The sequence below is a fragment of the Pseudopodoces humilis genome, chromosome 7 (assembly GCF_049639895.1).
Source record: "Pseudopodoces humilis isolate 2021_Gansu_Grassland_sample_001 chromosome 7, ASM4963989v1, whole genome shotgun sequence".
Taxonomy (NCBI): Eukaryota; Metazoa; Chordata; class Aves; order Passeriformes; family Paridae; genus Pseudopodoces; species Pseudopodoces humilis.
Genome location: NC_142206.1, coordinates 32265483 through 32288744, shown reverse-complemented (window position 1 = coordinate 32288744; position 23262 = coordinate 32265483). Strand labels below are relative to the sequence as shown.

At 40.1% G+C, this 23262-nt stretch overlaps 1 protein-coding gene across 1 annotated transcript in view; it reads left to right on the top strand.

Moving 5' to 3' along the window:
- The first annotated feature begins 6267 nt into the window (after positions 1 to 6267).
- SPRED1 (sprouty related EVH1 domain containing 1) overlaps positions 6268 to 23262 on the top strand; it is a 61356-nt gene continuing 44361 nt past the window's right edge. Inside the window, exon 1 of the mRNA XM_005520332.3 lies at positions 6268 to 7312. Within this exon, the coding sequence (XP_005520389.2) occupies positions 7284 to 7312 (29 nt within the window). The 5' untranslated portion in view covers positions 6268 to 7283. The remainder of the gene's footprint in view (positions 7313 to 23262) is intronic.

The following is a 23262-nucleotide window of genomic DNA, read 5'->3' as shown; positions in this document are numbered from 1 at the left end:
AATATTCATAATCTTCACTACTCTAGATGAAATACAGAGGTTTTCTCTAAAATAAAATGATTCATTTGCTCCATGGTAAAGAAATAAGAATGGAAACTTGAACTAATAAAGTAGGAATGGAGATATGCAGTATAAGCACAAAAAAACTCATCTATACTTGATTTTTAAATAAGTTTATATTGGTGTTTTAGATTTTTGTTATACTTCTCCAAGTTAAAGCTTTTCTCCAAGAGCAGCATGCATGTATAATGATTAAATTGTATTTGTTTGATGGTGCAATCATGTCATTAGTTAATTTAGCACAACTCTGTATGGCATATACAGAGTAGTCATCACATTGGTTCGCAACACAAGACCATTTGTAGGAAAATAAACAAGTACAATGCAGAAAGTCCCTAGGTTTAACATTCTTTTAAAACTTGATGAAATGGCAAAAATAAGCATGGTGGAAGAAGATATTGGAGTAACTGGGCACCTGAAGTGGTAAAAGGCAAGTTCTTTCTTTGCTATCCTGTTACTGTGCAGTCTGCTTTCTAAAGCAAAGACTATATGCAACATCCACTTGCACTTGAGTTAACACTCCATTCAGACCTTGCTTATCCATTCCTGATTTCCTCCTGCTTCCATCAGACCAGAAAAGCTTGACAGAATTATGTATCTGTTTGCATATCTGAAGGACCCTTCAAAATAGAGTGGCTATTTCCATTCTTATTTCTAGAAGTGAGAGAAATCAGGGTGGAATAAGAATTATCCTCCCATGGAAGTCAAGTGATGTAGGAAGTTACTTCCTCATGACTGAACATATTAAACAGTTGTGTAAATGCTCCTTGTTCATTTTACTGAAAAAGAAACAGGTCTGCTTGAACTCCCGCCAGTGGTAAGTTGAAACTTACCCAAGTGTGCATAAAACTGACCACAGCATCTCAGCTGAAATCTCTTCAACTACATTGCAAGCTCTTGTTCCATCACACCATACCCTGAAAATATTTTAAGTGAATTCCCAAAGACTGCACAAAACAGGGTTGCAGGGCTGGGAGGAGAAGCAGGACTGCTGATGGGTCAGTCTGTGCTCAGCACACTAGGCCACAGCTTCCCCTAGACAGCACATTTCTGCATATGGTAGAGAAATGTGTCTCCTGTTCCTATTTCATATGGGCTGAAATGACTGCAATGAATCTGCCCCCGGTTGCTGGCCAGCAGGTACCACTGCAATTTCTGAATATATTTGGGGCTTTCCCTTTGGTAGATCCCGAGAACTGATTTTCTAGGTGACTAATGATCATAACAAGTCAAAAAGTAAAAGAAGAAAATAAACTAATGAAAGCTTATAATAAATTAAGAATAACACTGTAAATAAGATTTTTGCATGTTCTTCACAGAATAATTACTTCTTAGCACAATCATTTGTGAACAAATGAGATTGCAGCCTTTTTCAGTGTACTTAAATAGTCTGTTTTCTTCCTTGGATTTACCCAAATTTTGTACCAAACCACACTTGGCTGGCACAACTCAACATTGCCTCCATAAAAAGCAGTTTTGTACGGTCACCATCTTCTTGGTCACCACTCCACGTTATCCATTCTTGGGTGAGTGTGTGTTTATCTAGTCACATGGTTAGCTGGAAATACCGAAAGATTAATCAGGGTGTTTTTCCCACGCTAGTTTTAATCGAAGCGAACATTCCAGTGCAGTACATTGCCCAACACACAGATATTTGGGCCACCTAAGGTGCCAGATAGGGAAGGGAACAGAGTAGGAGGAAGGTGAGGTTGATTGTCTCAGTAGCAATGCTGTCCCGACTGGCCTTAGCTCCAAGCATGTAAGATATCACCAAAATCAAGCATATACTAATCCCAAGGTACCCTGTGAGCATGCTCAAAAAGGATAGAATAAACTTCCTGAACAACTGATAGCACAGATCACCAATGCCACCGTGCACATCAACCACATCTGCCACATCAACATCACAAGACGTGTTCCCCATCCTCCCACCTGGGTCTCCATCTTTCCAACATGTAACAGGAATTTTTATCCAGATAGTTCTAGGTTATTACAAATCATTATCTGGAATAATTTATGAAACTTTGATATTCTGATGAGTTAGATGCATCACAAATACATTAGAATTGATAAGGATTTGACCCTAACATTGTTTTGTATCCTGATGGAAAACATTTTTTGAGTCAGCAGCATCAAGCAGAACAAACAATTTTTTATCCCATATGCAGTAATAGGATTTCTGCTTAGAACTTAACAAAATCTGACTTGCTGATATACTAATATAGATTTAATCAGCTTGGTTTAGCTAAATCCTTATTAAGATGTGTGTAGTGACCACTCAGTGTTTTAACTCACACTAGGATTGTGAATGAAAGCTACTGCAGAAGAGATTCCCAAATGACCTCTAATAATTTTCCACAAAATGACAGAATATCCATCTGACCTTCATTTTTTTTGTAAATGTATCATTAGCATCCAGATACAAACATAAGCATCACAGTGTTTTTAGAGTCAGAGTTCAAAACTTTCATATTTAGGACTTAGAGCCATGAATTGGTCACTTAAGTTCTGCAATGACTGGCTAATCTGGATTGCATTACTTAACTTCCACTGATCCTATTATGGATTTTAAGATGTGAATGCCATGCAGATCAGAATTATGCAACCTAACCTCCATAATACATCTATATATAATTCTGCCACAGACTCAGAGTCCTGAGTCTACACTCATGGCCGCTCCTGACCACCTCTTTCATAAAAGGTGACCCAGACACATGTGGAACCGTTTCAAGGAATGGCAAATAAGAAGACTAGGCCAAATGTTTATGTTTTGTCCATGTTTTGTCCATGATGGTATTTGGTGAATGATCTCTCTGCTGGACCTTATCTGAATCTACAAACCTTTCATTATGTTTTTTCTCCCCAGTCCAGTTGCAGACGGGAGTGACAGGGATGCTCTGGTGGGTGCCCGGTGTCCAGCCAGGGTCAGCCCACTAAACTTACTCAGATTTTTTCTTGTATGTTATATAGCTTCCTAATAACATATATTACCTTCGTTTTGCTTTAGCAGTAATGGCTGCCTCCCCAGCTCTCATTTCAAAAGTTCCACAGCTACCAAAATGTTACAGCAGAGCAATGGCATTGACATATAAATTAGCTTTTGTAAAGTGCAACTTAAGAGGCATTTGATATAGCAAAACATCAAATACAATGTAAAAAGTAATGATTTTTAACCTTACTTGCCCTATTCCATACTGAGCATATTTTGTCCTTAGCTAAGGAATCACCTCTGTACCCACACCAAAAAGTGAGTACATTTCAGCAACTCTAGTGAATAGAGTAACAGAAGCTTTCCTTTTTAAAGGTAACTTGTTTTCACAATCAGGACTCACACATACTACCAAAATAAACCATTTGCATTGGGAACACTCTTCACTTAATTCTTAATTCACTTAATTCTGCTCAAAAGAATCAGACCTGGAAAGCCCTGAAACCAACTGCTGCTCAGGAAAGTAACAGCAGTACTCCAGGACTGTGTTCTTCAACCTTTCTACCCTGGACAGAGGAACATGAACAAACAGGATTTCAGGATCAAGAAATCAGAGCAGATTTTTCTGTCCTCTTTAGGATATTCAGGTAAAGGGAGAGAAACTGCTTGCAAGACCTCTGATTCACATACTGCTGCATGAGACTGCTTGCAGAAGTCAAAGGGCCTACCACAGGTGAAGAAGCAGTGCGTCCTTCTCCTCTTACTACCTCCGTTTTACTACAGAAAAATAGAAGCCCAGGATGAGTCTCACATTTTTCAGTTGACAACTTTCTTAATAAAGACACTCATGAAAACCTTAAGGAGATGGAAATGATTTGAAATTATTTGTGGTACATTAAAAAACAGTTCATTTTATTGAATTGCCACTATGAAAATATTTTTTACATTAAATATATTTAAGGAATTAGAATAAAAAACACACCTAGATTAATGACCTAGTCAGCAGTGTCTCATTCTTCAGATGCAGTGAATAGAGCTATATCACCATCTGACAAACTGAACTATCCTTGAGCATTCTTGTACAGAATCATGTTAATTGACTTAATCAAAACAACAACTTACAGAATGTTAAGTATTTCAACTTTAAAGCCAAAAGAAAATGGGAAATAAATTTGCAGGAAGTCACATTATCCTGCCAGTCACAAGACAGGAAGTTCTCTGAAAAGATCCTTACTGCTAAGTAGAATATTATATTGTGCCCACAGCTGAGTTTTAAACACTTTTCATGTGAATTTTAAAATTATATAAGATTTGGTTTGTAATGTATTTTTAGTATCTGGATGAGGTTGTGCCATGAAAAACTGTTCCATTTTTGAATGTACTCTTCTGAAAAAAAAAAAAGTACGAAATAATTGGGAATTTTTTCCCCAAAGCCTCCTAGATAAAGAAACAAATTTTAATACTGCAGGTTTGAGATGTGTGCTTCTTGAAACACATTAGTGCCTTTATCAGAGAAAGCATGATAGCAGTTTACTGTAATCATACCATTAAATTTATGGTAGAACCCTTTTAATAGAAACATGGAATTTCAATCCATAGGAATAATGCAACATAAACTATCTAGAAATAAAACATGCCTTTCTTTCCCTTCTAGGTAAGATAAAAATATGTTTTGTTTAAAATGTTCTAAGTAACCACTCCAGAAAATAAAAATCTGACTAAAACTGTATATGTTTAGTGAAAAGGAACGATTTCCTTAACAAATATGCTTCACAAATGCCCTGCTTCTGGGCATTCAAACAAATGATGCAAGATGTGAAGCACTCCAGATTCCCTTGAATTGGTGAAAACTCCTTCTCCTGATTTCCCATGTTCCTGTCTCTCCCCTCCTTGGGAAAAAGTCAATCAACAGTAGTTGGGAATCAGACACATTATTGCCAGGGGAGCTTGCCCATCTTTTTCAAACGGAAAGAAAATCTTACAGGAAAAAATGAAATGAGGTTACAATTGACAGAAAAGGTTCTTAGAAAGCAGCTGTGAAAAAGTGAGGAAGAACACAGGAAGCCTGGGATAATGGAATGTACATTGGGGAAGTGATGTCTTACAGCAGCAGCACCATCACCGCTATGTTTTGGGTTCTCCATGAAGTTTGGACAATGAAATGTATCAGCTGGCAAGCGAGCATCCAAAGACTAAGAAGGAAGAAATAAAAATCCAACCAACAGACAAAACCACAGTATAATCTTTTATTATAACCTAATTTACTTGATGGTCTGACTCATGATTTTCGAGTCCTCCGGGTTTGCAGCTCTGCTCCACTTTTTCATCAAATCAAGCAGCACATTTACCATGTAAGTTCCTGAAAAGGGATTTGGCTGCTGCTGCTTCTCGATTTCACTGATTTACCTAAATCAACTGCAAATGCTTCCATTTCAGCGTTCAGTTATAAAAAGGGACAACTCGAGCTTTCCCAAGCCCTCCCGTGCCGTCACTCCCTTAGACCCGCAGTTAGGGAGCTAGGGAAATAACTACAAAACCGGCCCCGCTTTTCCACGTCTCCAGAGAGCACAGCCCCGCACGGTCCCGCCGCAAGCAGCGCAGCCTGGGCTGCCGGGGCCGCTTTCCCCGGCTCGCCAGCGCAGCCACTCCACGCCCCAGCGGGACCCGGGGGCTGAGGGCGGGCGCTCCGGGAGGAGCCGCCCGGAGCAAGTATCGGGCTTCACCGGGCCCCCCGCGCTCCCCGGACAGAGCCACACTTTCGCGGCCGCGCTCACTCCGGCTTAAAAAAGTAGCAAAAGAGTGGGAGCCCAGCCCGCAGACGGAGACTCCGGGGCTCAGCCGCTTGGCCACCGGCGGCCCGTTTCCTCCCACCGCTCACCGCCCTCCCCTGCCCGCAGCTACCCCCAGGCTGTGCGCGGCCCCGCTTGGAGCAGAGACCGCCCGGCGCGGCGGAGCCGGCGGGGCCCCGGAGCGGCGGCCCCGCGCCCTCAGAGCAGGAAGGAGCGCGGCAGCGGGCAGTCCGCGTATCCCTCCGCGGCGCCGTGCGTGCGTGTGCGGCATCGGCTCCCCGGGAAGCGCGTGAGGCAGCGCCAGGGGGAGGGAACTACTTTCAGGAAACTCGAGCGTCGGGCAGCGCCGGGCGCCGCGGGGAGGGCGGCGGCGCGAGCCCGTCCGGTGGCGGGCGTGGGTCAAGGGGATTACTTTTCCCCTCGCTCTTCCCTCCTCTCCCGCCTCCCTTTCCCCCGTGGTTATTTTGGATCAAGCTGTGGCGGCGGAAGGAGCCTGAAGTCAACGCTTCCGCCCAGTTTTCCTGTGAGGAGGAGGCGGGGGCGGCCGCGAGGAGCCGAGGCGGCGGCAGCGGCCGCTAATGGAGTTGCTGCCGGGGAGGAAGCGCCGCCGCTGAACTTCCCCGCGGGCTTTCTCCCTCCTCTCCCCCTCATCCTACAGCCGAGGGCTCCTCTCTCGCCCTGGCAGCTCCGCTCCCCCCTCCCTCCCCGCGCCTCTCCTCACACAAACAGCCGTGACGCATCCTCGCTCTCCGCCGTCCCCCCCTTCCCACCCCCAGGCTGGTTTAAAACGCCTCCCTCCCCCCGTCGCCAGCCTTCTCCTTGGGGCCGGCGCGTCCTCCCTCCGCAGTGCTCGGCGTCGCTTTGGAGGGGGTGGGAGATCCTCGCCGAGCCTCTCTGCCCGCCTTTTCCCCTTCCCTCCCCGCCTGCCCCGGCCTGTGGCGGCTCCGGTGTCTGGAGGAATTTCTGCCGCCGCCTGCCCCGGCTGTGCGCGGGAGGCGGGCGGGCAGGGAGGGAGGCGGCCGAGCAACAGCAGCGGGAGGAGGAGAAGGAGAAGGAGGAGGAGGAGGAGGAGGGCAGCAGCGAAGGCGGCTGCAGCGGGAGATGAGCTGCAGCGGGAGGACGGTGCGGTGCAGCTTTTTGCGACGGGGAGCCCTCCCTTGTCTCCACAACTCTGTTGCCCTCTAACCGGGAGCAGCTCATTAGCAGAAGATCCGTGGTTTTTGCTTCTGTTTGCACCACTACCTTCACCATCACCACCATCATCATCGTCTCCAAAGACAGGGGAAATACGCTGCACCGCCGGACAACAGGATTTCGGGTTTCCAGGATAAAGACCGCTCTCCTACTCCTTTTCCCCCCCCCCCTTACTCACCGCACGGCCCGTGCCCTGGCCGGGGGCGGCAGACCGGGGGGGGTAACAATGGTGAAGTTTCTGGTGAGTTCTGGCTGCGCCCTGGCTGCGTCGGTGCTGCTCCGTGTGCCTGTCGGATCGTGGTGAGGAGAAAATGAGCGAAGAGACGGCGACTTCTAACGAGTAAGTGGCGGTGCTCCCCCTCCCCTCCGCCCCGGGATCGGAATGGGGATGGGGCTCGACGCGTCCCTTCGGCTCCGCGCCCCGCGGGGCCTTTGGCCGCGCACGTACGTGTGCTGTCCTCCCCCTGCGCGGAATGCGCATTTCTGCTCGCGTACATGGAAGCCCAGAAGCTCCCTCTTTGTGAAGGGAGCTTGCTTTGGAAGGGCTACGAGCTGCCGGCCAGAAAAGCTTGGTTTAGTTAAAGCCCGGTAGAAAACGGTGCAGGTAACGATGGTGTCTTGGAGGGGGAGAATGGGTCTGAAATGCCCAGAGAGGTGTCGGCACGTACTACCTCTGATAATATCCTATTACTTGTAGATATTTCACATGGAAACTAATGTGTGGGAGCTTCATCCTGCAGGAAACTGCTCCTGAATTTTAATTGGATGAGTCAGTCAGTGTAAATACAGCTTAAACCTACCCTAAAGCCCTTTTTTCCCTTTCTTTTATTTTTTTTTTCTTTTTTTTTTTTTTTTCTTCTTTTAATGAGCACTTGGGACTTTTTCCCCTTTCCCTTCCCCCTCCCCACCTCCCAGAGAGGAAAGGGATAGTTCAAAGATCTCCTAATATTTTTACTGTGACTGGTTTGGAGGTAATCCAGAGGAGATCGTGTGTGTTGTGCGGCTGTATTCCCCTGCATGTAATCAGTCTTTGAAATACATTTGGGTCGGAGGCGATAAATGCTTGTCAGAAAACATCCGAGTTCTTTATGGCGTTGAAACAGGAATATAAAGTATTTTGAAACTTTTCTTGTGATCGGGTAGTTTAAAGTTGATTGCTGCGGTCTCGGAGCCGTAGCGTTGCGATTTGCGATGTCGGTGTTTGCTCGGGCTGATTTTTATGAATGATGCGGTGACGGCCGCGGCCATGGCGGTGGGGAGGGAGCGCTGCGCCCATTGTATCTGTAGGTAGCGGTGAGCGGCCAGGGAGCAGCCGAGCTGACAGGCAGGGTGCGGACGGGGCTCCTCCGGCAGGAAAGATGGATTTCCCATTTCGCTGCCTTGTTCCGAGTAAAGCCTGCGCACCTTCCCGTGCTCTTCCCAGACGCGGCGTTCGGGTCTCCGGGGAGCGGTGCGGGCCGGGCCCCGTGGGACGCGGAGCCCAGCGGGGCTCGGGCGCTGCCGCCCGCGGCGCTGAGCGGGCCGGGGGGAGCCGAACCGGGGGGAGCCGGGCCGGGGGGAGCCGCCGCGGCCCCCGCGGGGCTGGGACCCGGGGCCGCCGCCCCCATGTTTCCTTTTTTTGTGAATCGCTCTCATTTGCATACCACAATCTCCATTCATAAAAAAAAAAAAAAAAAAAAAAAAAAAATTACGAAAGAAGAATTGCTGTCACCACCGCTGACCTGCGGCGGAACCTGCCCTGCGGAGCGCCCGAAGTGGCTGCTCCCGGGCCGAGGGCCGGCCTGCGGCCCGCGGCCGGCGGGGGAAGGTCTCCAGGACCTGCTGTATTAATATGTGCTGTTCGCTGCTTGTTGACACAGTTATGTGGGAAATATCAGCTCGGGGAGGTGCTGGGAGCACGTGATCCGCTCCATTCATAAAATACCTGGCTGTCCATTCACAGTGCAGTACAGTGTCTGCATTCAGCAGCCTCGCAGATCAGACCTGCATGGGAAGGGAGAGGCAGCCAGGCCGGCAGGTTTATCGGAGAGGGCAGCAGAAAGAGGGTTTATGGCTGCGGGCATGGAAAGTCACTGTAAAGGGAGATGTGGAGGAATGAGAAAGGCTTATTTTTATGGTTTATGTTTATCCTTTTCCTATAAAGGAGTACTAATTCAAAAGTACCTTCTCGCTGTACTATCTTACATTTAAAGTAAGAAGAGTTTTATTCAGAAAATGTTGAAATATTTTCCCTTTCAGGAATACTAAGTCAAAAATAGAATACTGAAAATCAAATTCATTATTATGAACGTGTTTTCAAGACAGTGTATTAATCCATTTGGAGTAATTTACATTTTATTGAACAGTGCAGTCTTACATCTGCAAGAGATCAACATGGTGCAGAAGGAAGTAACACCTAATGAGGTATCTGAAAATGTTGCCTATTATAAAATACAGGTGATGGTAAAGACAGCTAAATTGAAAGAAATCAACATTGCGATTCATTTTTTCATTTCTAAAGTCTGTTTACTTTGAGAATTTTACAGCAGATTAGCAATTGTAGCTTCTCCTTAACCTATGCCGTGGCTAAAGAGACCTCTGAAATATCAGAATACCAGAAATATTTTTGATATGACATAAATTGTGTAGAGGGCAATGTATTATCTTTGATTTTAAATTTATTAAAAATTTTAAAAACCCACAGTGAAATTTACAGATGAAGGATCCCCAGAGCAGACAATGTATTTGTTTGATGTAACTGTTCTGTGGTTGCCAGTGTTAAAATGGTGATGTTCATTGCTCATGAGTATGCTTTTCCATTTTCTTAACAAAACAAATTACACTGAGGTGATCCTTAGTTATACATTCATGGAGTAGAGGAGGCTTGTTGTTAGTACAGCCTAAGAGAATACCTGAAATATTGCTAATCATTACTTAATACAAGAAAGGAAAGCTCATAAACAGTATTTGCTTTGAGTTTATTCAGTGATGCTATGGAAATAAATGTATTTTTATATAAATACTGTTACAAAGTACTATAAATTATGCTTTTTCTTAAAGAATAGATTGTCTTTTTTGTTGGCTTTTTTTCCTTCACTTATTAAAATATCAGAAGGAAAATAAGAAAAATGTTTCTCTGTTGCTTTGCTTTTTTTGACAGCATTTTTGGCGTGGCCAGAGTCATCATTTCTCTGTGGTTGCTTTTGCACATAGCACAAGCGTGTCACTTTAAATGGCTGAGAAATATGATTGAAATGCCAGATAAACTGTTTGTGAAAATAGGACAGATCTGCAAACTGAAATTCATCATATATTACAAGTTCACCGTGTTTAATTTTATCAATAGAATTGATGACATCAGTGGCCTTGAGTTCATTAACAGTCTTTTCGGCATATAGGAGTGAATATGGGTACTTTGCAATGTATTTTGTGTCACTGTAGCTACCAAGAATATTCTGGTAATTGAGCGTTATTCTTTGTTTTTAAAACCTCATTTTACAGAGTCAGATATAAGTATTTGTGGTGTCTAGAGTTTGACCTCAGTTGTTAATAAATTCTCAGTGGTGGTGGGAAAGATTAATTAAGAAGCTACATTAAAGACTACTAGGTTTCTTCTTGATCATGAACCAAATGGAAGGCAGCCTTACAAAATTCGGATTACTACAGATAAGTCTTCATTGGTGATTTTTACATTGTTCTCATGATGATGTTACTGTATTTGTCAGGTATTAGTTAAATGAAAGTATTTCTATACCTCCAGATAATTTTATTCTTTTTCTTCCTCAGTGATGTTTTGCAGTCAGGGTGGTCAGCATCAACACAAAATACTCCCAAAAGGAATCAGCTTTTAAAGGAAGGAATTAGTAGAATTTTTGGACTCATGGGTCAATTCGCTGCTCATGCAATGTAACATAATAATGTTAAAGGAGTCATGTCAGTGATCTCTGTACCAAAGGCAGGTTTTAATTGCTGTGTGGAAATCTGACTGAATTTCAGTGTTAGGGAAAACAGAATAGTTGTTGCGCTGTGTAGCCCTCATTCAGTAGGGATGAATGATGACAGGCTTAAGATGGAGTCGTAGTTGCTGCAGTCGAAAAGTAGGAGCACTGCTTTCCTGGCTTGTTTATTTTCCTCTGTATTGCAGGTGGCCGCTTTTCATTTCAGGGAATGCTACTGCTCTTCACTCATATTCAGAATAGCTTTTACATACTGTATTTTCACAGATTCAGAATGTCACATGCTGATTGTTTTACCACATAAATATACTCATTTTCCAAGATAATTTAATTAAAGAGGTTGTAAATTAAGCACAGTATATTCTAATGCCTCAGGTTATGCTGCTATAAACATCAAGTGTTGATTTGGAAAAGTAAAGGTGAACTAAATTTTTAAATAAGGTATTTATTCATGTCTTCCTTCAATATATATGAAGATACTGTTTGTAGTTCATTTGTGCCACAGAATTGTATCAAATTTGTCTTACAAGCCTAGAAACTGAAAGATGAATGTGAAATTGTATCACAGAAAGTAATGCCTATTACTTTGGGCTTATTAGTTCTGAGAGGATTTTAACACTTTTCAGCAGGCTAATTTTCTTTCTGCTGTTTAGGGCACATATAGACTGAGATTCTTCATCCCTTAATGAAAGGAATTTGTAAATGGAACTAATTTTATTTTTTTTTTTAAAGGAAAACATCTTCTAACCCTTTTGATTATATTAAATCATTGCAATTTTGGTATACTTTCATTTGAGGGAAGGCTGCTTAGAGAGACCTTGGGAGGCTTTTCCTTATGAACTGATTCTTGCTGTCTGTTTGGCTTTATGTTGTATGACACTATTTTGAAGGTGAAACTGAATTTGCATGTTACATAATCTGAAAGTCAGTTGGGGGGGTGGTTATTTTTACTTTTTTCTTTTAAAAAAGGTTCACCTTAGCAACAGTCCTTGATTACTGTGATATTGCAGAAAAATGCTTTTGGATGTTTCAGCATAATTGGAGCCTGCAATAATATTTGAATTTGAGAATGCCGAGTGTTTCTCTTGTTTGTTCATTTAAAATGTAATGCTCTTGATGTGTTAAAGTGACTGTGAGGACATCACTGTGACTTTTAAAAGTAAAGATATTTCTTGAAAAGAATATATCCTGACATGATCAGGAGTCAGAGAATTAAAGCTGAGGGCAATCCTGGTGCATTTGAGGGTAAATGCTGGCAGTTTTGTTTGTTATTTACCCATTCTTATGTAGATCTGGATAAATTGTGTCTATAGGTGATGACTTAATGGGATTATGACAAACACCAAAAATAATAAATACTCTTCAGAGTATTAACACAAATTTTAAAAGGAGATGAAGGAAATAATTTTGTCTTTTTTGTTGTTTTTTTTCAAAAAAAGTGACTATGATATGACATAGAGCGTATGTTGTCTTAAATGCTGTTGTTCAAATGCTTAAATATTTGCTCTCTCCCTTCTACTCTTCTTCCTCAGAACATTCATCATTTACTTAAAGGAATTTGAAAGATATCTGGAAGTTGCCATATTGTTCGGGATCCCAGTTTCTTTATGGCTGTTTTAAGAAGGAAATAGCTCTCTTTCCTTTCTATTCTAGTGTGCAACAATACTTTAGCAAGTAAATTTTAACCAGAGTTTGCATGGTTATGGAATAGCTGGAATTGATTGCAAACAAAAATTTAATATTCCCTAAAAATATAAAATTTGGTGCTCCCTTCTCCCTTGAAAATATTCATACCTCTTCTGAAAGCACTTTATGTTATTACATATCTATTTAATTATGGGCAACTAATGTGCTACAAAGTTTTGATATTAAAATTCAATAAGATGTAAACACATTTGCAACATTTTTTTATACTTTCTAATACTTTGTTAGGTGTGTCTCCCATCTTCAGCAATGCTTACTTTTTGGCAGAGAGAAGAGGACTGAATGCTCTTGTTAATTGTCACGTATAACTAGACTTAAGATAATAGCAATACATAATTCTGTTGCGCTTGGTTTTTTGTACTCTAAGTTGGTTTTTTTGTTGTTTTTTTTTTTCATGGTCTAGTAAAATCTGTTCCCTGTCACTATTCCCTGTGGTTTTTCTCATTCATAAAGTTATAATATTTTGCATATGGTAAATTATTTTATGGTATGTCATACTAGCATAAGCACAGTATCCCTCCTACCTAGGAGGAATCAATGTCATAGGAATCAATCTATAAGACTGCGGTGGTATTGAACAGCACTTGAACATGTATAAAATAAACAGACATTTTAAGTGCATGCATTTTCTAATCCTTTCAAGCTTATGTTTGCAGTTATATTCATTCTGGTATCTGTGATACCAATTTGTTTAAAAATATATATTAGTTTATAAATTAGTTTATTAATTATATATTGCTTTATTTTAATTTTCTTCTACATATGAACAAGAAGAAAATCCAAGCAACATACAAGTCTTTAGATATGCTGAGGGATAAAAAATTTGCATTTAAGTGCTGAGTGCTAGAATTTGTTTATAAGTGTGATTCTGATTAAATAACAATTCACTTGCTACATACAGGCCCTAACTCCCAATGCTCCAATTAAGATGGGGAAAACAGATTATGATGAATGATACTATTATTATTATTACTATTACTATTGTTATTACTATTATTAATTTTGTCCCAGTATAATGACAGTAAATTAATCTCTCTGTGAAAGGAAATCACTCACAAGCATTTTTGTCTGTAAGAACTCACTGTCATATGACAGTAAATAATTCAAACAGGGAAAAAAACAGTCCATAGAAACTTCATCAGTTACTGTGTTTCATTCTGCACTGCTGTCTGATACCAAGCTTCCATTCAGAAGGAAGTATTTTTCATGTGTACGCTATGCAAGAATTCACCAAATAAGTATCATTGAAACATCTAAAAATTGGGTGGTATAGCTGCTGTTTCTTCTTCCCCCACCCCCCAATGTATTCATTCCTGGTGTTGACTGCTGCTGTTCGTGATGTTTTCATTAGGTAAGGAAGTCTAATTCTCTTATAGCAAGTTTAACTAACATTCACCTATTCAGAATGCCAGCAGGAATTCTGTGGCCCAAATGTTTGGCTTGAATGGTTTTGTGAGCCAGTTTTTGACTGGAATGGTTTGTGAGAGCAGGTGTCATTAAAGTCTATGGAAGAGTTGGGTTTTTTTGAGTTTTTTTTAAAAAAACTCCAGAAAAATAGTAATAAATGAATAGGCCTTCCCCAAGGTGATCTGACAACTGTTGACAAACACCCTTTTCCTGCTGGTTAGATGAGACACTAAACTGAAGTTTGTCAAAGCAAAAATGAAACTGGTTTATTTCAGTTTTAAGTCAAATGCTGTCAGCAAACAAGTGTACCAACAAGAAGCATCAAGAATTTCATTAATGAAACAAGTAATTACTGAAATAGAATGCCAAGTTTATTAAAAAAATGTTACTGAGACTGACTGTCTTCCCTAAATAACCCCAGAATTGGTAAGCTGTCAGTGAGGATTCCTGCCAGGTGTTTTTATTCCTTCAGAAATTGTGCAGAACTGTTTTGGTGAAGTGGTATAAAACCTTGAGGGCAGAAGTGATTTCTCTCTCCTTAGCCTTTTGAAAGGATTAAGTAGGAGTAGTGAAAGGTGGGAGTACAGCACCTGCTCTGATTTAAGAATTTTTATGCAGCTTCTTAGAAACTTTTTAGCCACTCAGATGTGATAAAGTGTTCTGAGCCCTGGGTATTCCTTTCTGTGCATGGTGTGCTTATTCTGGATCGCAATACAGCATGTTTTAATATGACGCCTGTGATTGAGGCTGATATATGTTGAACCTTGAACAGGAATACATTTTTAAAAGGTGTAAAGAAGCTAATTCAGGATTTAGGGCTGAGATTTGTACATTTAAAACAGAAAATCCTGAGGGTTTTCTTAATCTGTATATGGAGCTGACCTTACGTAACAAAGCTATATGTTTGTAAGCGCTAGTCATTGTGGTAATTACTGGTCTTTGTTCGCTTTAGGACCAACAATAATTTGGAAGCTTCATAGTAGGATAGGCTTTGGATAGGTATGTTTGTGCCCTCTTCAGGGGGTAGTTAACTGTCTCATTACAAGTTCTGCTTGTGATTTGAATTACACTGATCTGTGCTACTGATGTATGACTGTGCTGCTGATGATGCAAAAAAAATTTTGGCATTGCTGTCTCTAATTTTGGAAGATTTTTAGGAAGAATTGATTGCTGGTACCAGTTGGACATAATGAGCATGCCAAGAGAATGCAAAGTTGTAAAATTCAATGCTTGAGAATTTTTGGGTTTGAGAACTGAGATTTTTTGTGCAAATATAATCCTTGTGGCCCAGGTGTATGAATTTTGATGATTTTGGTAATAAGACAGATACAGGGTTGTAACACGCTTGCCCGGGTTCTGCTCTCAAACCGTCAATGTCAGGAAATGGTCAATTTTCATTTTTTTCAACCCCTTGCCTCATTTACTTCTCCTCCTGTGCCAGAGAGGAGGATTGTGTCTTCTGGTCAGGCACAGGTGGTTCTATGTGATTGAAGACTGCATCTTGGTAAGCGTTAAAATTCCATAAATACTAATATTGAAAAGTAAAGCAGTATTCTGACCGATTTGTTAGGGGATTTTTGTTTGATTTGTTTCTTGAATTTAGTCTGATTTTAGTCTTTAATCTTCAGATTTCAACTATGAGAGTAGTTCAAATGTTGGTAATGTTGCTGTTACTGCATCCAGACTTGTAGCATGCTGTTTCTTATATCCTTTCTGCTAATGGGATTTTCTTAATCATTATCTGAAGCTGGGGGTTTGCTGTTGGTGGTTTTTTCCCCACCAGTTTGGAATCTCTCTCCAGTTTTTTGAGTTTATTTGAGGGAATAATATGTTTGCTATGTTGAACTTTATTTTGGTTTGGTTCTTTTAAGGCAGTAATGGCATCTGTTATAAGAAGTCATGCACGCTAGACACATGCATCACAATGTGGCAAGTCACTGAGTGCCAGTGAGACTGTTAACAATGTATGGGTTTATTTGCGGTGGAGACACCACATGTAAAGGTTGCCATTAAGCCTGGGTTTTCTGTGGTGTCCCTCGTGTGTCCTATAGGAATGGTGTCATAGTTCAGGCCTCTAAGTGCAAGGTATTTGCTGCTCTCATTGATATGAAAGTACCAGTTGCTTGTCGTTTCTTAATGAGTAAATATGTTTTCAATCTGGATCTTTTTTCCCTTTTTTTCCCTTTTTGGGAAACCCTTTGCAGGGGTGGGGAAACTTGTAGGTAAACTGTGTTCATAAAATCTTTTACTAAGTTGTGCTCTGTTGTTCCCAAAGAGGTTTGTGTAAATCAGGCCATTGTTAATTACACAGTTGTTTCAATGCATTAAAACCCATAAGTGTCTTGACAGAATTTTGCTTCACCTTCTGCTTCTTTCAGCCTCCAGAAAACTTTTTAATGGATGTGTAACCACTGCTTGACCAGTCTTGTGATGATCTCCAGCACAGTACTTTCATGCTGTCTGAATTTGTACTGAAAGGGGCTAGCTTAAAATATCTTATATTGTCTTAGGTGTATTCAACTTGACGCATCCTCTAGAAGAGCCCCCATATGCACCTTAAAATGTACGTGCTTTGTTACTATGGTGATGCAGAAGAATCGTGCATGTTAACAAGCCATGTTAGGTAATGGAGGATTTGCAGAAGTCAGTTAAGCATCTGCCTGGAGCACGGGAAACTGAGTCTCTGACCATACCTGCACCCCAGCCTCTTGGCTGCAGGAAGACTGAGGGAATCTTGTCATGGGATTACATGCTTCCCTCTTTTCAGGTCATAGGAGGGGTGAAGATGACTTTTTGGTAATGGTTTCAGAAGGTGAAGTAGTCTTATCATCTACTTTAAAGTATCTTCCATTATATATTTAGGGTGTTCTGCATAGTATAAAGGAGATGCTTGTGCAAACATGTTTGTCACTGGCACAAACCTCATTCTTTGAACTACCTGGGCTGGCAATACATAAATTCACAAGCTTTCATTTCTCAGTTACAGCTGCCTGAAAATCCTGCACAAGGAGAACATGTCCACATTCATTCCCTGAAGCAAGGTAGAAAACATGAGCTCTTCTTCAGCTGTTAGTTGAATTCCAGATGAAGAACAGGTCTATTCAAGGAAGCTATTCCAGAACAACACATGAATTTAGAGTGCTGTATTTTAGTATAGTGTAATTTCCTGTTGAGGCCTTTTATTTTCCTTGTTTTGGAGTAAATTGTGGTTAACTAGGAGAAAACTGATAAGCTTAGCTCTCTAATTAGAGGAGCTTTTTCAGGTTCTCCCTTCTTGCCTTCTCTGCTTTACATTTTAAAACCAGTAGGTTTCTGCATTAATTATTTTGTTTGTTTTGTTTCTTTGTGGTTTTTGGTTTGTTTTTCATTTCATTGTTTTGTTACTGCTGAAAGTGACTTACCTTTTCCATGTTTTGAAGTGTGTGGGATTCTAGCTATCCTCAGGTTTTGGTTTGTTTTTAGTATTTTTAGGAAGCATTTTTTTCTGAGTATTTCTCTATTAGTGTTCTCACACAGGTTATCCTGAAAAGCTTCTGTGAAAAGTGAGCCACTGGTTAGTGTCTCTTGGAGACATTTCACTGGCTTATTGAGCATCCTTACAGGTCTTAATACCAGGGTTTTACCCTTGAGCCATGCTAGCAAGAAGCTTATCTTTTACCACTCTGGAACACTAAAAATATAACCCAAATAAAAATATGTGTTTCCTTTGCTGTGGAAGGAGAGAATGCTTCCCACAGGCTACAAATTCATCCTCTTTTCTTCAGTGAAAGAAGAAGACATTACAGAAATGTTGAAAATCAATGTTGATTCACTTTTCTGATACAGAAAATTCAGATTTTTTTGATATTTGCAAACAAATCTTTCTGAAGTAGAACTACAGTTACGTGTATAGCTCCTTTTCAGAACAAAACCAAAATGTATGGATTAGACTTGAGGAATAACTGGCAATAAGTTTATTAAGTCTGTTATTTCAGCTGTTTATTTAGGCCTGAGTAGCTCTTGGCAGATACAGGATTGGCTCTTCTACTATTTGGCAAATCTATGCTTCTTGAGTTTGAGCCCCACAACTGAAGCTCAGTGGATGAAGTAAGAACTTTTAGCTCATTTTAAGATCTTCATGCTCCTTTCAGTATGAGCTTGGATCAACTTAGCATCCCAAATAAAACATGATGATCCAAATCTCTGCCATGTACTTCAGTGAAAGATCATTTCAGTAGAGAAGTTGCAAGGGAGATCCTAATTGTATTTTGCATGGCAAAGGAGGAAGGATCAAGTGACACTTCTCAAGGGCAAGAGTGATTTTGATCAGCTTTTCTGTGATTGCTTCATGGTTTGTTTTAAAGGCAGTTACAATCGGGTAGTGCAGAAATTGTAGTATCCTACAGTAGAAATTGTTTTCTACATTTTTTATTTTTTCACTTTTACCCCTATGTATTTTACAGTGATGAAAACATAACTCTCATTTCCCAATTACAGCATTAATGTCCATGATCTGTGGTGCATTTGGTGACAGGCAGTTTTTTTCAGTGTTGTTAGTACTTGGATTCCCCTATTTTGTCTAAAGAATAAAACAGTATATTTCATTCCTGTGGAATTCAGTCTTAACAGTTGAAATGAAAGATGCCATTCAATCTGTTATCATTAACCAAAAACTAATTGGGTGTATCATGTTTTCAGTAGGATATTACTTCAGTTAGCTTGATTTACACTGGTAAATGGTGTTCTCCAAAGGAGTGATCTTGCGTTCCTCTGCAATGAGTTCTTACTATAACTCAGCAAATAATTTTGTCAGGATGTATTCCTGTTTGTCTTCGGAATTTGTTCTTTTTCAATAACAATGCTGGACAAAAAGTAGGAAAGTCTTTTGGTCTAACCCTTTCTTCATGCAGTATTCCAGTAGATCACAAGAAGCTCAGATGATCAATAGTTCTCAGACTTTAAATAGCCAGCTACTATTTGCATGCCTTTAACTTCCATGACAGTATGATCAGAATTTGTTCTAGCCTCTTGCAGTATAAGTAGTGAGGTTTCTGTATTCCTTCTGTCTATCTTTTCTTTAAGGTTTGATTTTTCCTAATGATAAAATTAGGTTCATTAATCTTCAGTCTCTTGAGCTCCATTATGTACCATTTTCTTCACAAAGGAAAATGTGTGTGTGCTTTATTCATTCCAGTACTATCCTTGTGCTGCAGTTACTCAGTCTTGGCTGCTACCAAGTGAGGTTCTAAGATCCACAGGAGTTAAGTTGAATTCAGTATTAGTCCTATTCCTTGTGATTACACAAAATTATTTATCTGTGACTCTGAAGGGTCTCGAAGTTGTTGCTCGTTTGTGAAAGTACATAGAAAAGGGTACTCACAAGCAGATCTTCATAATTCTGTGGGTGTTTTTAAGAGATGTAAGTAAATGCCCCTGCCCCCAAGCAGTATGAAGATTTGTAATGATATGATATCTGATATGTGCTGTCAGTGGGTTTATTGTAAAGGTTTCTGATAGCCTACATAATTAGAAATACTAACTCTTCAGGATGGGTTTGAGGGTTTGGTTTGAGGTTTTTTTCAGACACTTTCTGTTAACCTGTGAAGTATTTCAGAATAAGCTACTGTTATATAAGTACATAAGCCATTTAAACTCGAAATAAAAGAGAATTCCATTAATGCACAGTGTTTAATCAACACTGACAAATCCAGTTTCACTAAATATAAGAGTACTGGTGCTGTCATTTTGACACACAAAATAACTTTGTCTCTATATAGTTAATAGTCCCTTCTTAAAGCAACTGAAGCAAATTTACAGTTGAAATCAGTTAATGAGAGAGAGTGGGAGTAGATTTATTTAAAATCTACTGAACTTAAATGCTCACTTGTTTTCTTTTTAATGGTAAAACAGATCTGTGGTTTAAAATGGTTTGGGGAAGTTTTGACAAGACAGATGATGATTCAGAACTGTTGTAAGACTACAGAGGGGTCAGATAAGTTTCTCCTTTCTGGGAGACTGGAAATGCCCCTTTGAAAATGTCTGAGAAACTAAATAGATGTTTAGAGATCTGCTCTTGGACAGTGTTCCAAGAGCATCACAAATGAATAATGATTTAGTGCTGTATTTTATTATTTTAACTTCTTAATGCTGCTGTTACCTGAAGATTATCATGCTTTACATAAAAACATGAATTGCTATGAAGGATCTGGCAAAAATTTTTGTTGACATCCTTTCTCTGACTTTTCCACTTGCTATGGAACTTGGTTAAATTCCATATGCTTCTATTTCCTCATTAGTAGGTTTGAGCTGAAATATATTATTTCGTTCTGGATTCTTTGGTGGGGAACTATATCATGTGGTTGTTTGGTAGGGCTTCATTGACATTAGCAGAAAGTTAGGTTTGGGTGGTTTGTCTGTTCTTCATTCAAGTGTTGTGTTTTAAGGCACTTTTAAGTTCAAGTGAACTGAAATTGTTATGCCAGTTTATGCAGTTTTAATCTTTTGATGTAACTCGCTGTTCATGCTTGATGGTAGAACTTGAAATTAGTCTTATCTAAACAAAGTATTTCAGTATCTGTGTACTGCATGGGTATTTCTTTTCTTGAAACCATGTGTCTCATAAGAACCATATGAATAAGGTGATGAGGGAAAATGGTAAGCCTGATGTTCTAGGGAAGAACTTAGCAATTCAGTTTTGTTAGGAAATGCATTGAATTCATGGTCATATCAGTGTCAACTGCTTTCTTTCTGATGTTAAGGTGGTGTTTTAGCAGATAAAGGCATTGGGGGGTGCTGGTGCTCTTGGATTTTGGCCTTGAACAAAAACATCATGAAATAGGGGGAAGATTGCCTGTGTCACTTTCCTTCAGGCTCCATTCAGTCAAAGGTCATTCATTCATACCTGGAAACTGCGTGGGTTTCTTGTTTGCTTGTTTTGAGTTTTTGTTGGTTTTTTTTGTGTGCTTCGTTGTATTTTTTTTAAGATGCGGCTTTACAGTAGATGCAATTGAGGCACTAACAAAGGATTTATTGATTAAAAGTTAGGTATTTCAAAATTTACCTGTGTGTTCCACTTAACTGTAGGTCTGTCATTTTTGTACAGAAAACAAATTATGCACAATGTAAATCAGTTGAGTTCAAGGAAATTCTAACTGGTTATTTGGGCCAAGGCAATACTTAATACAAATGTGAATTCATATGGGTTTGAGAGAGCTGCTGAGTGTTTTAAATTACATTTTTTGTGTTGTTGGACTAGAGTTAAATTATACCAGGGCTGGTTTTGTTGCATGCAACAATTCCTTAGCTGTAAAGTCTTTCTTCAAGGTGGTGTTAGAGAGATGAAGGTATCAAATGCAAATAAGGGCAGGACCATGGAAGAGCAAAAGTAAAGCTGCTGTAAGGGCAGCAAAAGTTTTGTAATGTCTACCAAATATAATAATTCTTTTCCCCTGATTAGAGCTGGACCTTCTGCCAAGACAGGTCTGCTGTTCCAGCTGGGGCTTGCAGTAGGTGATATATACCATTCTTTTAATTCTCAATGGCATTGATGGAACCTGAAGCTACTTTTCTTTGCTCCTGTCTATCCTTGTTAGAAGTTGAAATGAAAGGCAATAGAAAAAGTAAGACAATGCTGAAAGAAAAAAAATAAAAAAGACTGACAAGGAGAGAAATCTGGGGCCTAGTTTTAGGTATGCATTTAAAAATCAATTAGGCAAACTGCTGGCATTAAATTTCTAAAATTATTTCAGATGCTTGTCTTGCAGTTTGAAAGCTCTTCTTGTAGCAGATTTTTAAGATTTTCCATTGAAGTATATAGTACAGTGAACATTAGAGTCCTTTATTAAGACTGCTTCTCATATTAAATTATTGCCCTGTTGCCCAGTGCATTGAGTTCTGGAAAAATACCTAGTAAACTTCACAGCCTAATTGATGTTCTGTTTGGCAGAGTTGGAAGCTATAGATAGTTTGTCTAAGAATTGCTTCCAGTCCTACCAGTGGTATCCATGGCACTACTAAGAAAGCATTTTCAGGCAATTTTTATCGGCTTCACTTGTTAGCTTTCTTGCTACTTTAAAAGAATGCCCAAACACTATTCTGAAACTTTAAAGAAAATGCAAAGAGAAGTTTAAATGTCTCTGTGGGCTATACAGCTGCCACTCTTTATATGAAGAATGACAGGCTTCACCAGAATGTCTGGCTCTTAAAGCAGGAGACCATGATGCTGAAACACATTAGAGCAATGTTATTTATATTCTGCCAAAAGCAATTATCCTGCAAGACTTATAAATATGTGTTAGCTTTTATGTGTGTGATACAGACTTCCACAGAGATCTGTAGGTCTACTCAGAGTGATATATTTAAATTTTTGCAGGACTGAAGCCCAAGTGTTTGCATAAAAAGATGCTTCTAGTTGCAAGCATATGCTGATTATTCAGTAGCATGGCAGGAGTGTTTCTTTGGGATTGGTCTGTTATGATTAGGATTGTTAGTATGCCAAGCTAAAGAGTTTTATATTTAATAGTATTTGATAAGAGTTGTTTAAAGAAACCTGTCTGGATCCACCAGTATTTCTTTTCAGCACCAACTTCTTAGCTCCCAAGGGCACTTATCTCTCCAAGTACCCTACTTTTAATTTCTGTGAATCTTTTACTTTTTTTTTCCCATGAAGATGTATTATTCCTTAAAAGTACCTTCAGCTAGCTACTTCAGGCCCTAAAAGTGGCTTTGTTCTATGCTGTGATTTTTTGTCACCCTATGACAGAAAATGAGCTCCCACTGTTGGAGAGGAAAGGCCTGTACTTTGGATCTTGGCTACCAAATAGAGCAGCTTTTCTGTTCACCCCACAGCTGTTGTTAATGTTCCATTCTGCAACTGCTAGAGGATGGGCAAGTAACCATCCTCATATGAGACAAAAATATAACTCCATTAGTCAGCTGGCGTGGGTTGTTGAAGCAAAAATGCAGGCAGTATTTTCTCCTGGTGGAGAAAAATCCATCACATCCTATTAAAGTTGCCATTAGCTGACTATGGGGCAATGTACATTTCCTGAATTCATGATTGCCTGTTCTCCTTACTTTGATGGCTGTCTACTTTAAAACTTGTAATTTAGTCAAACTATTATAAGATCATGTTACATCTCTGGGGTTAATTTTATTTGACATATAATCTGTCTGGGAAAAACCCTTTAGAAATAATGATGTTTGATGCTAACTGAACCTCAAATTTCTCAAATTATTTTTGTGTGAATTAGAGAACCTCATTCCT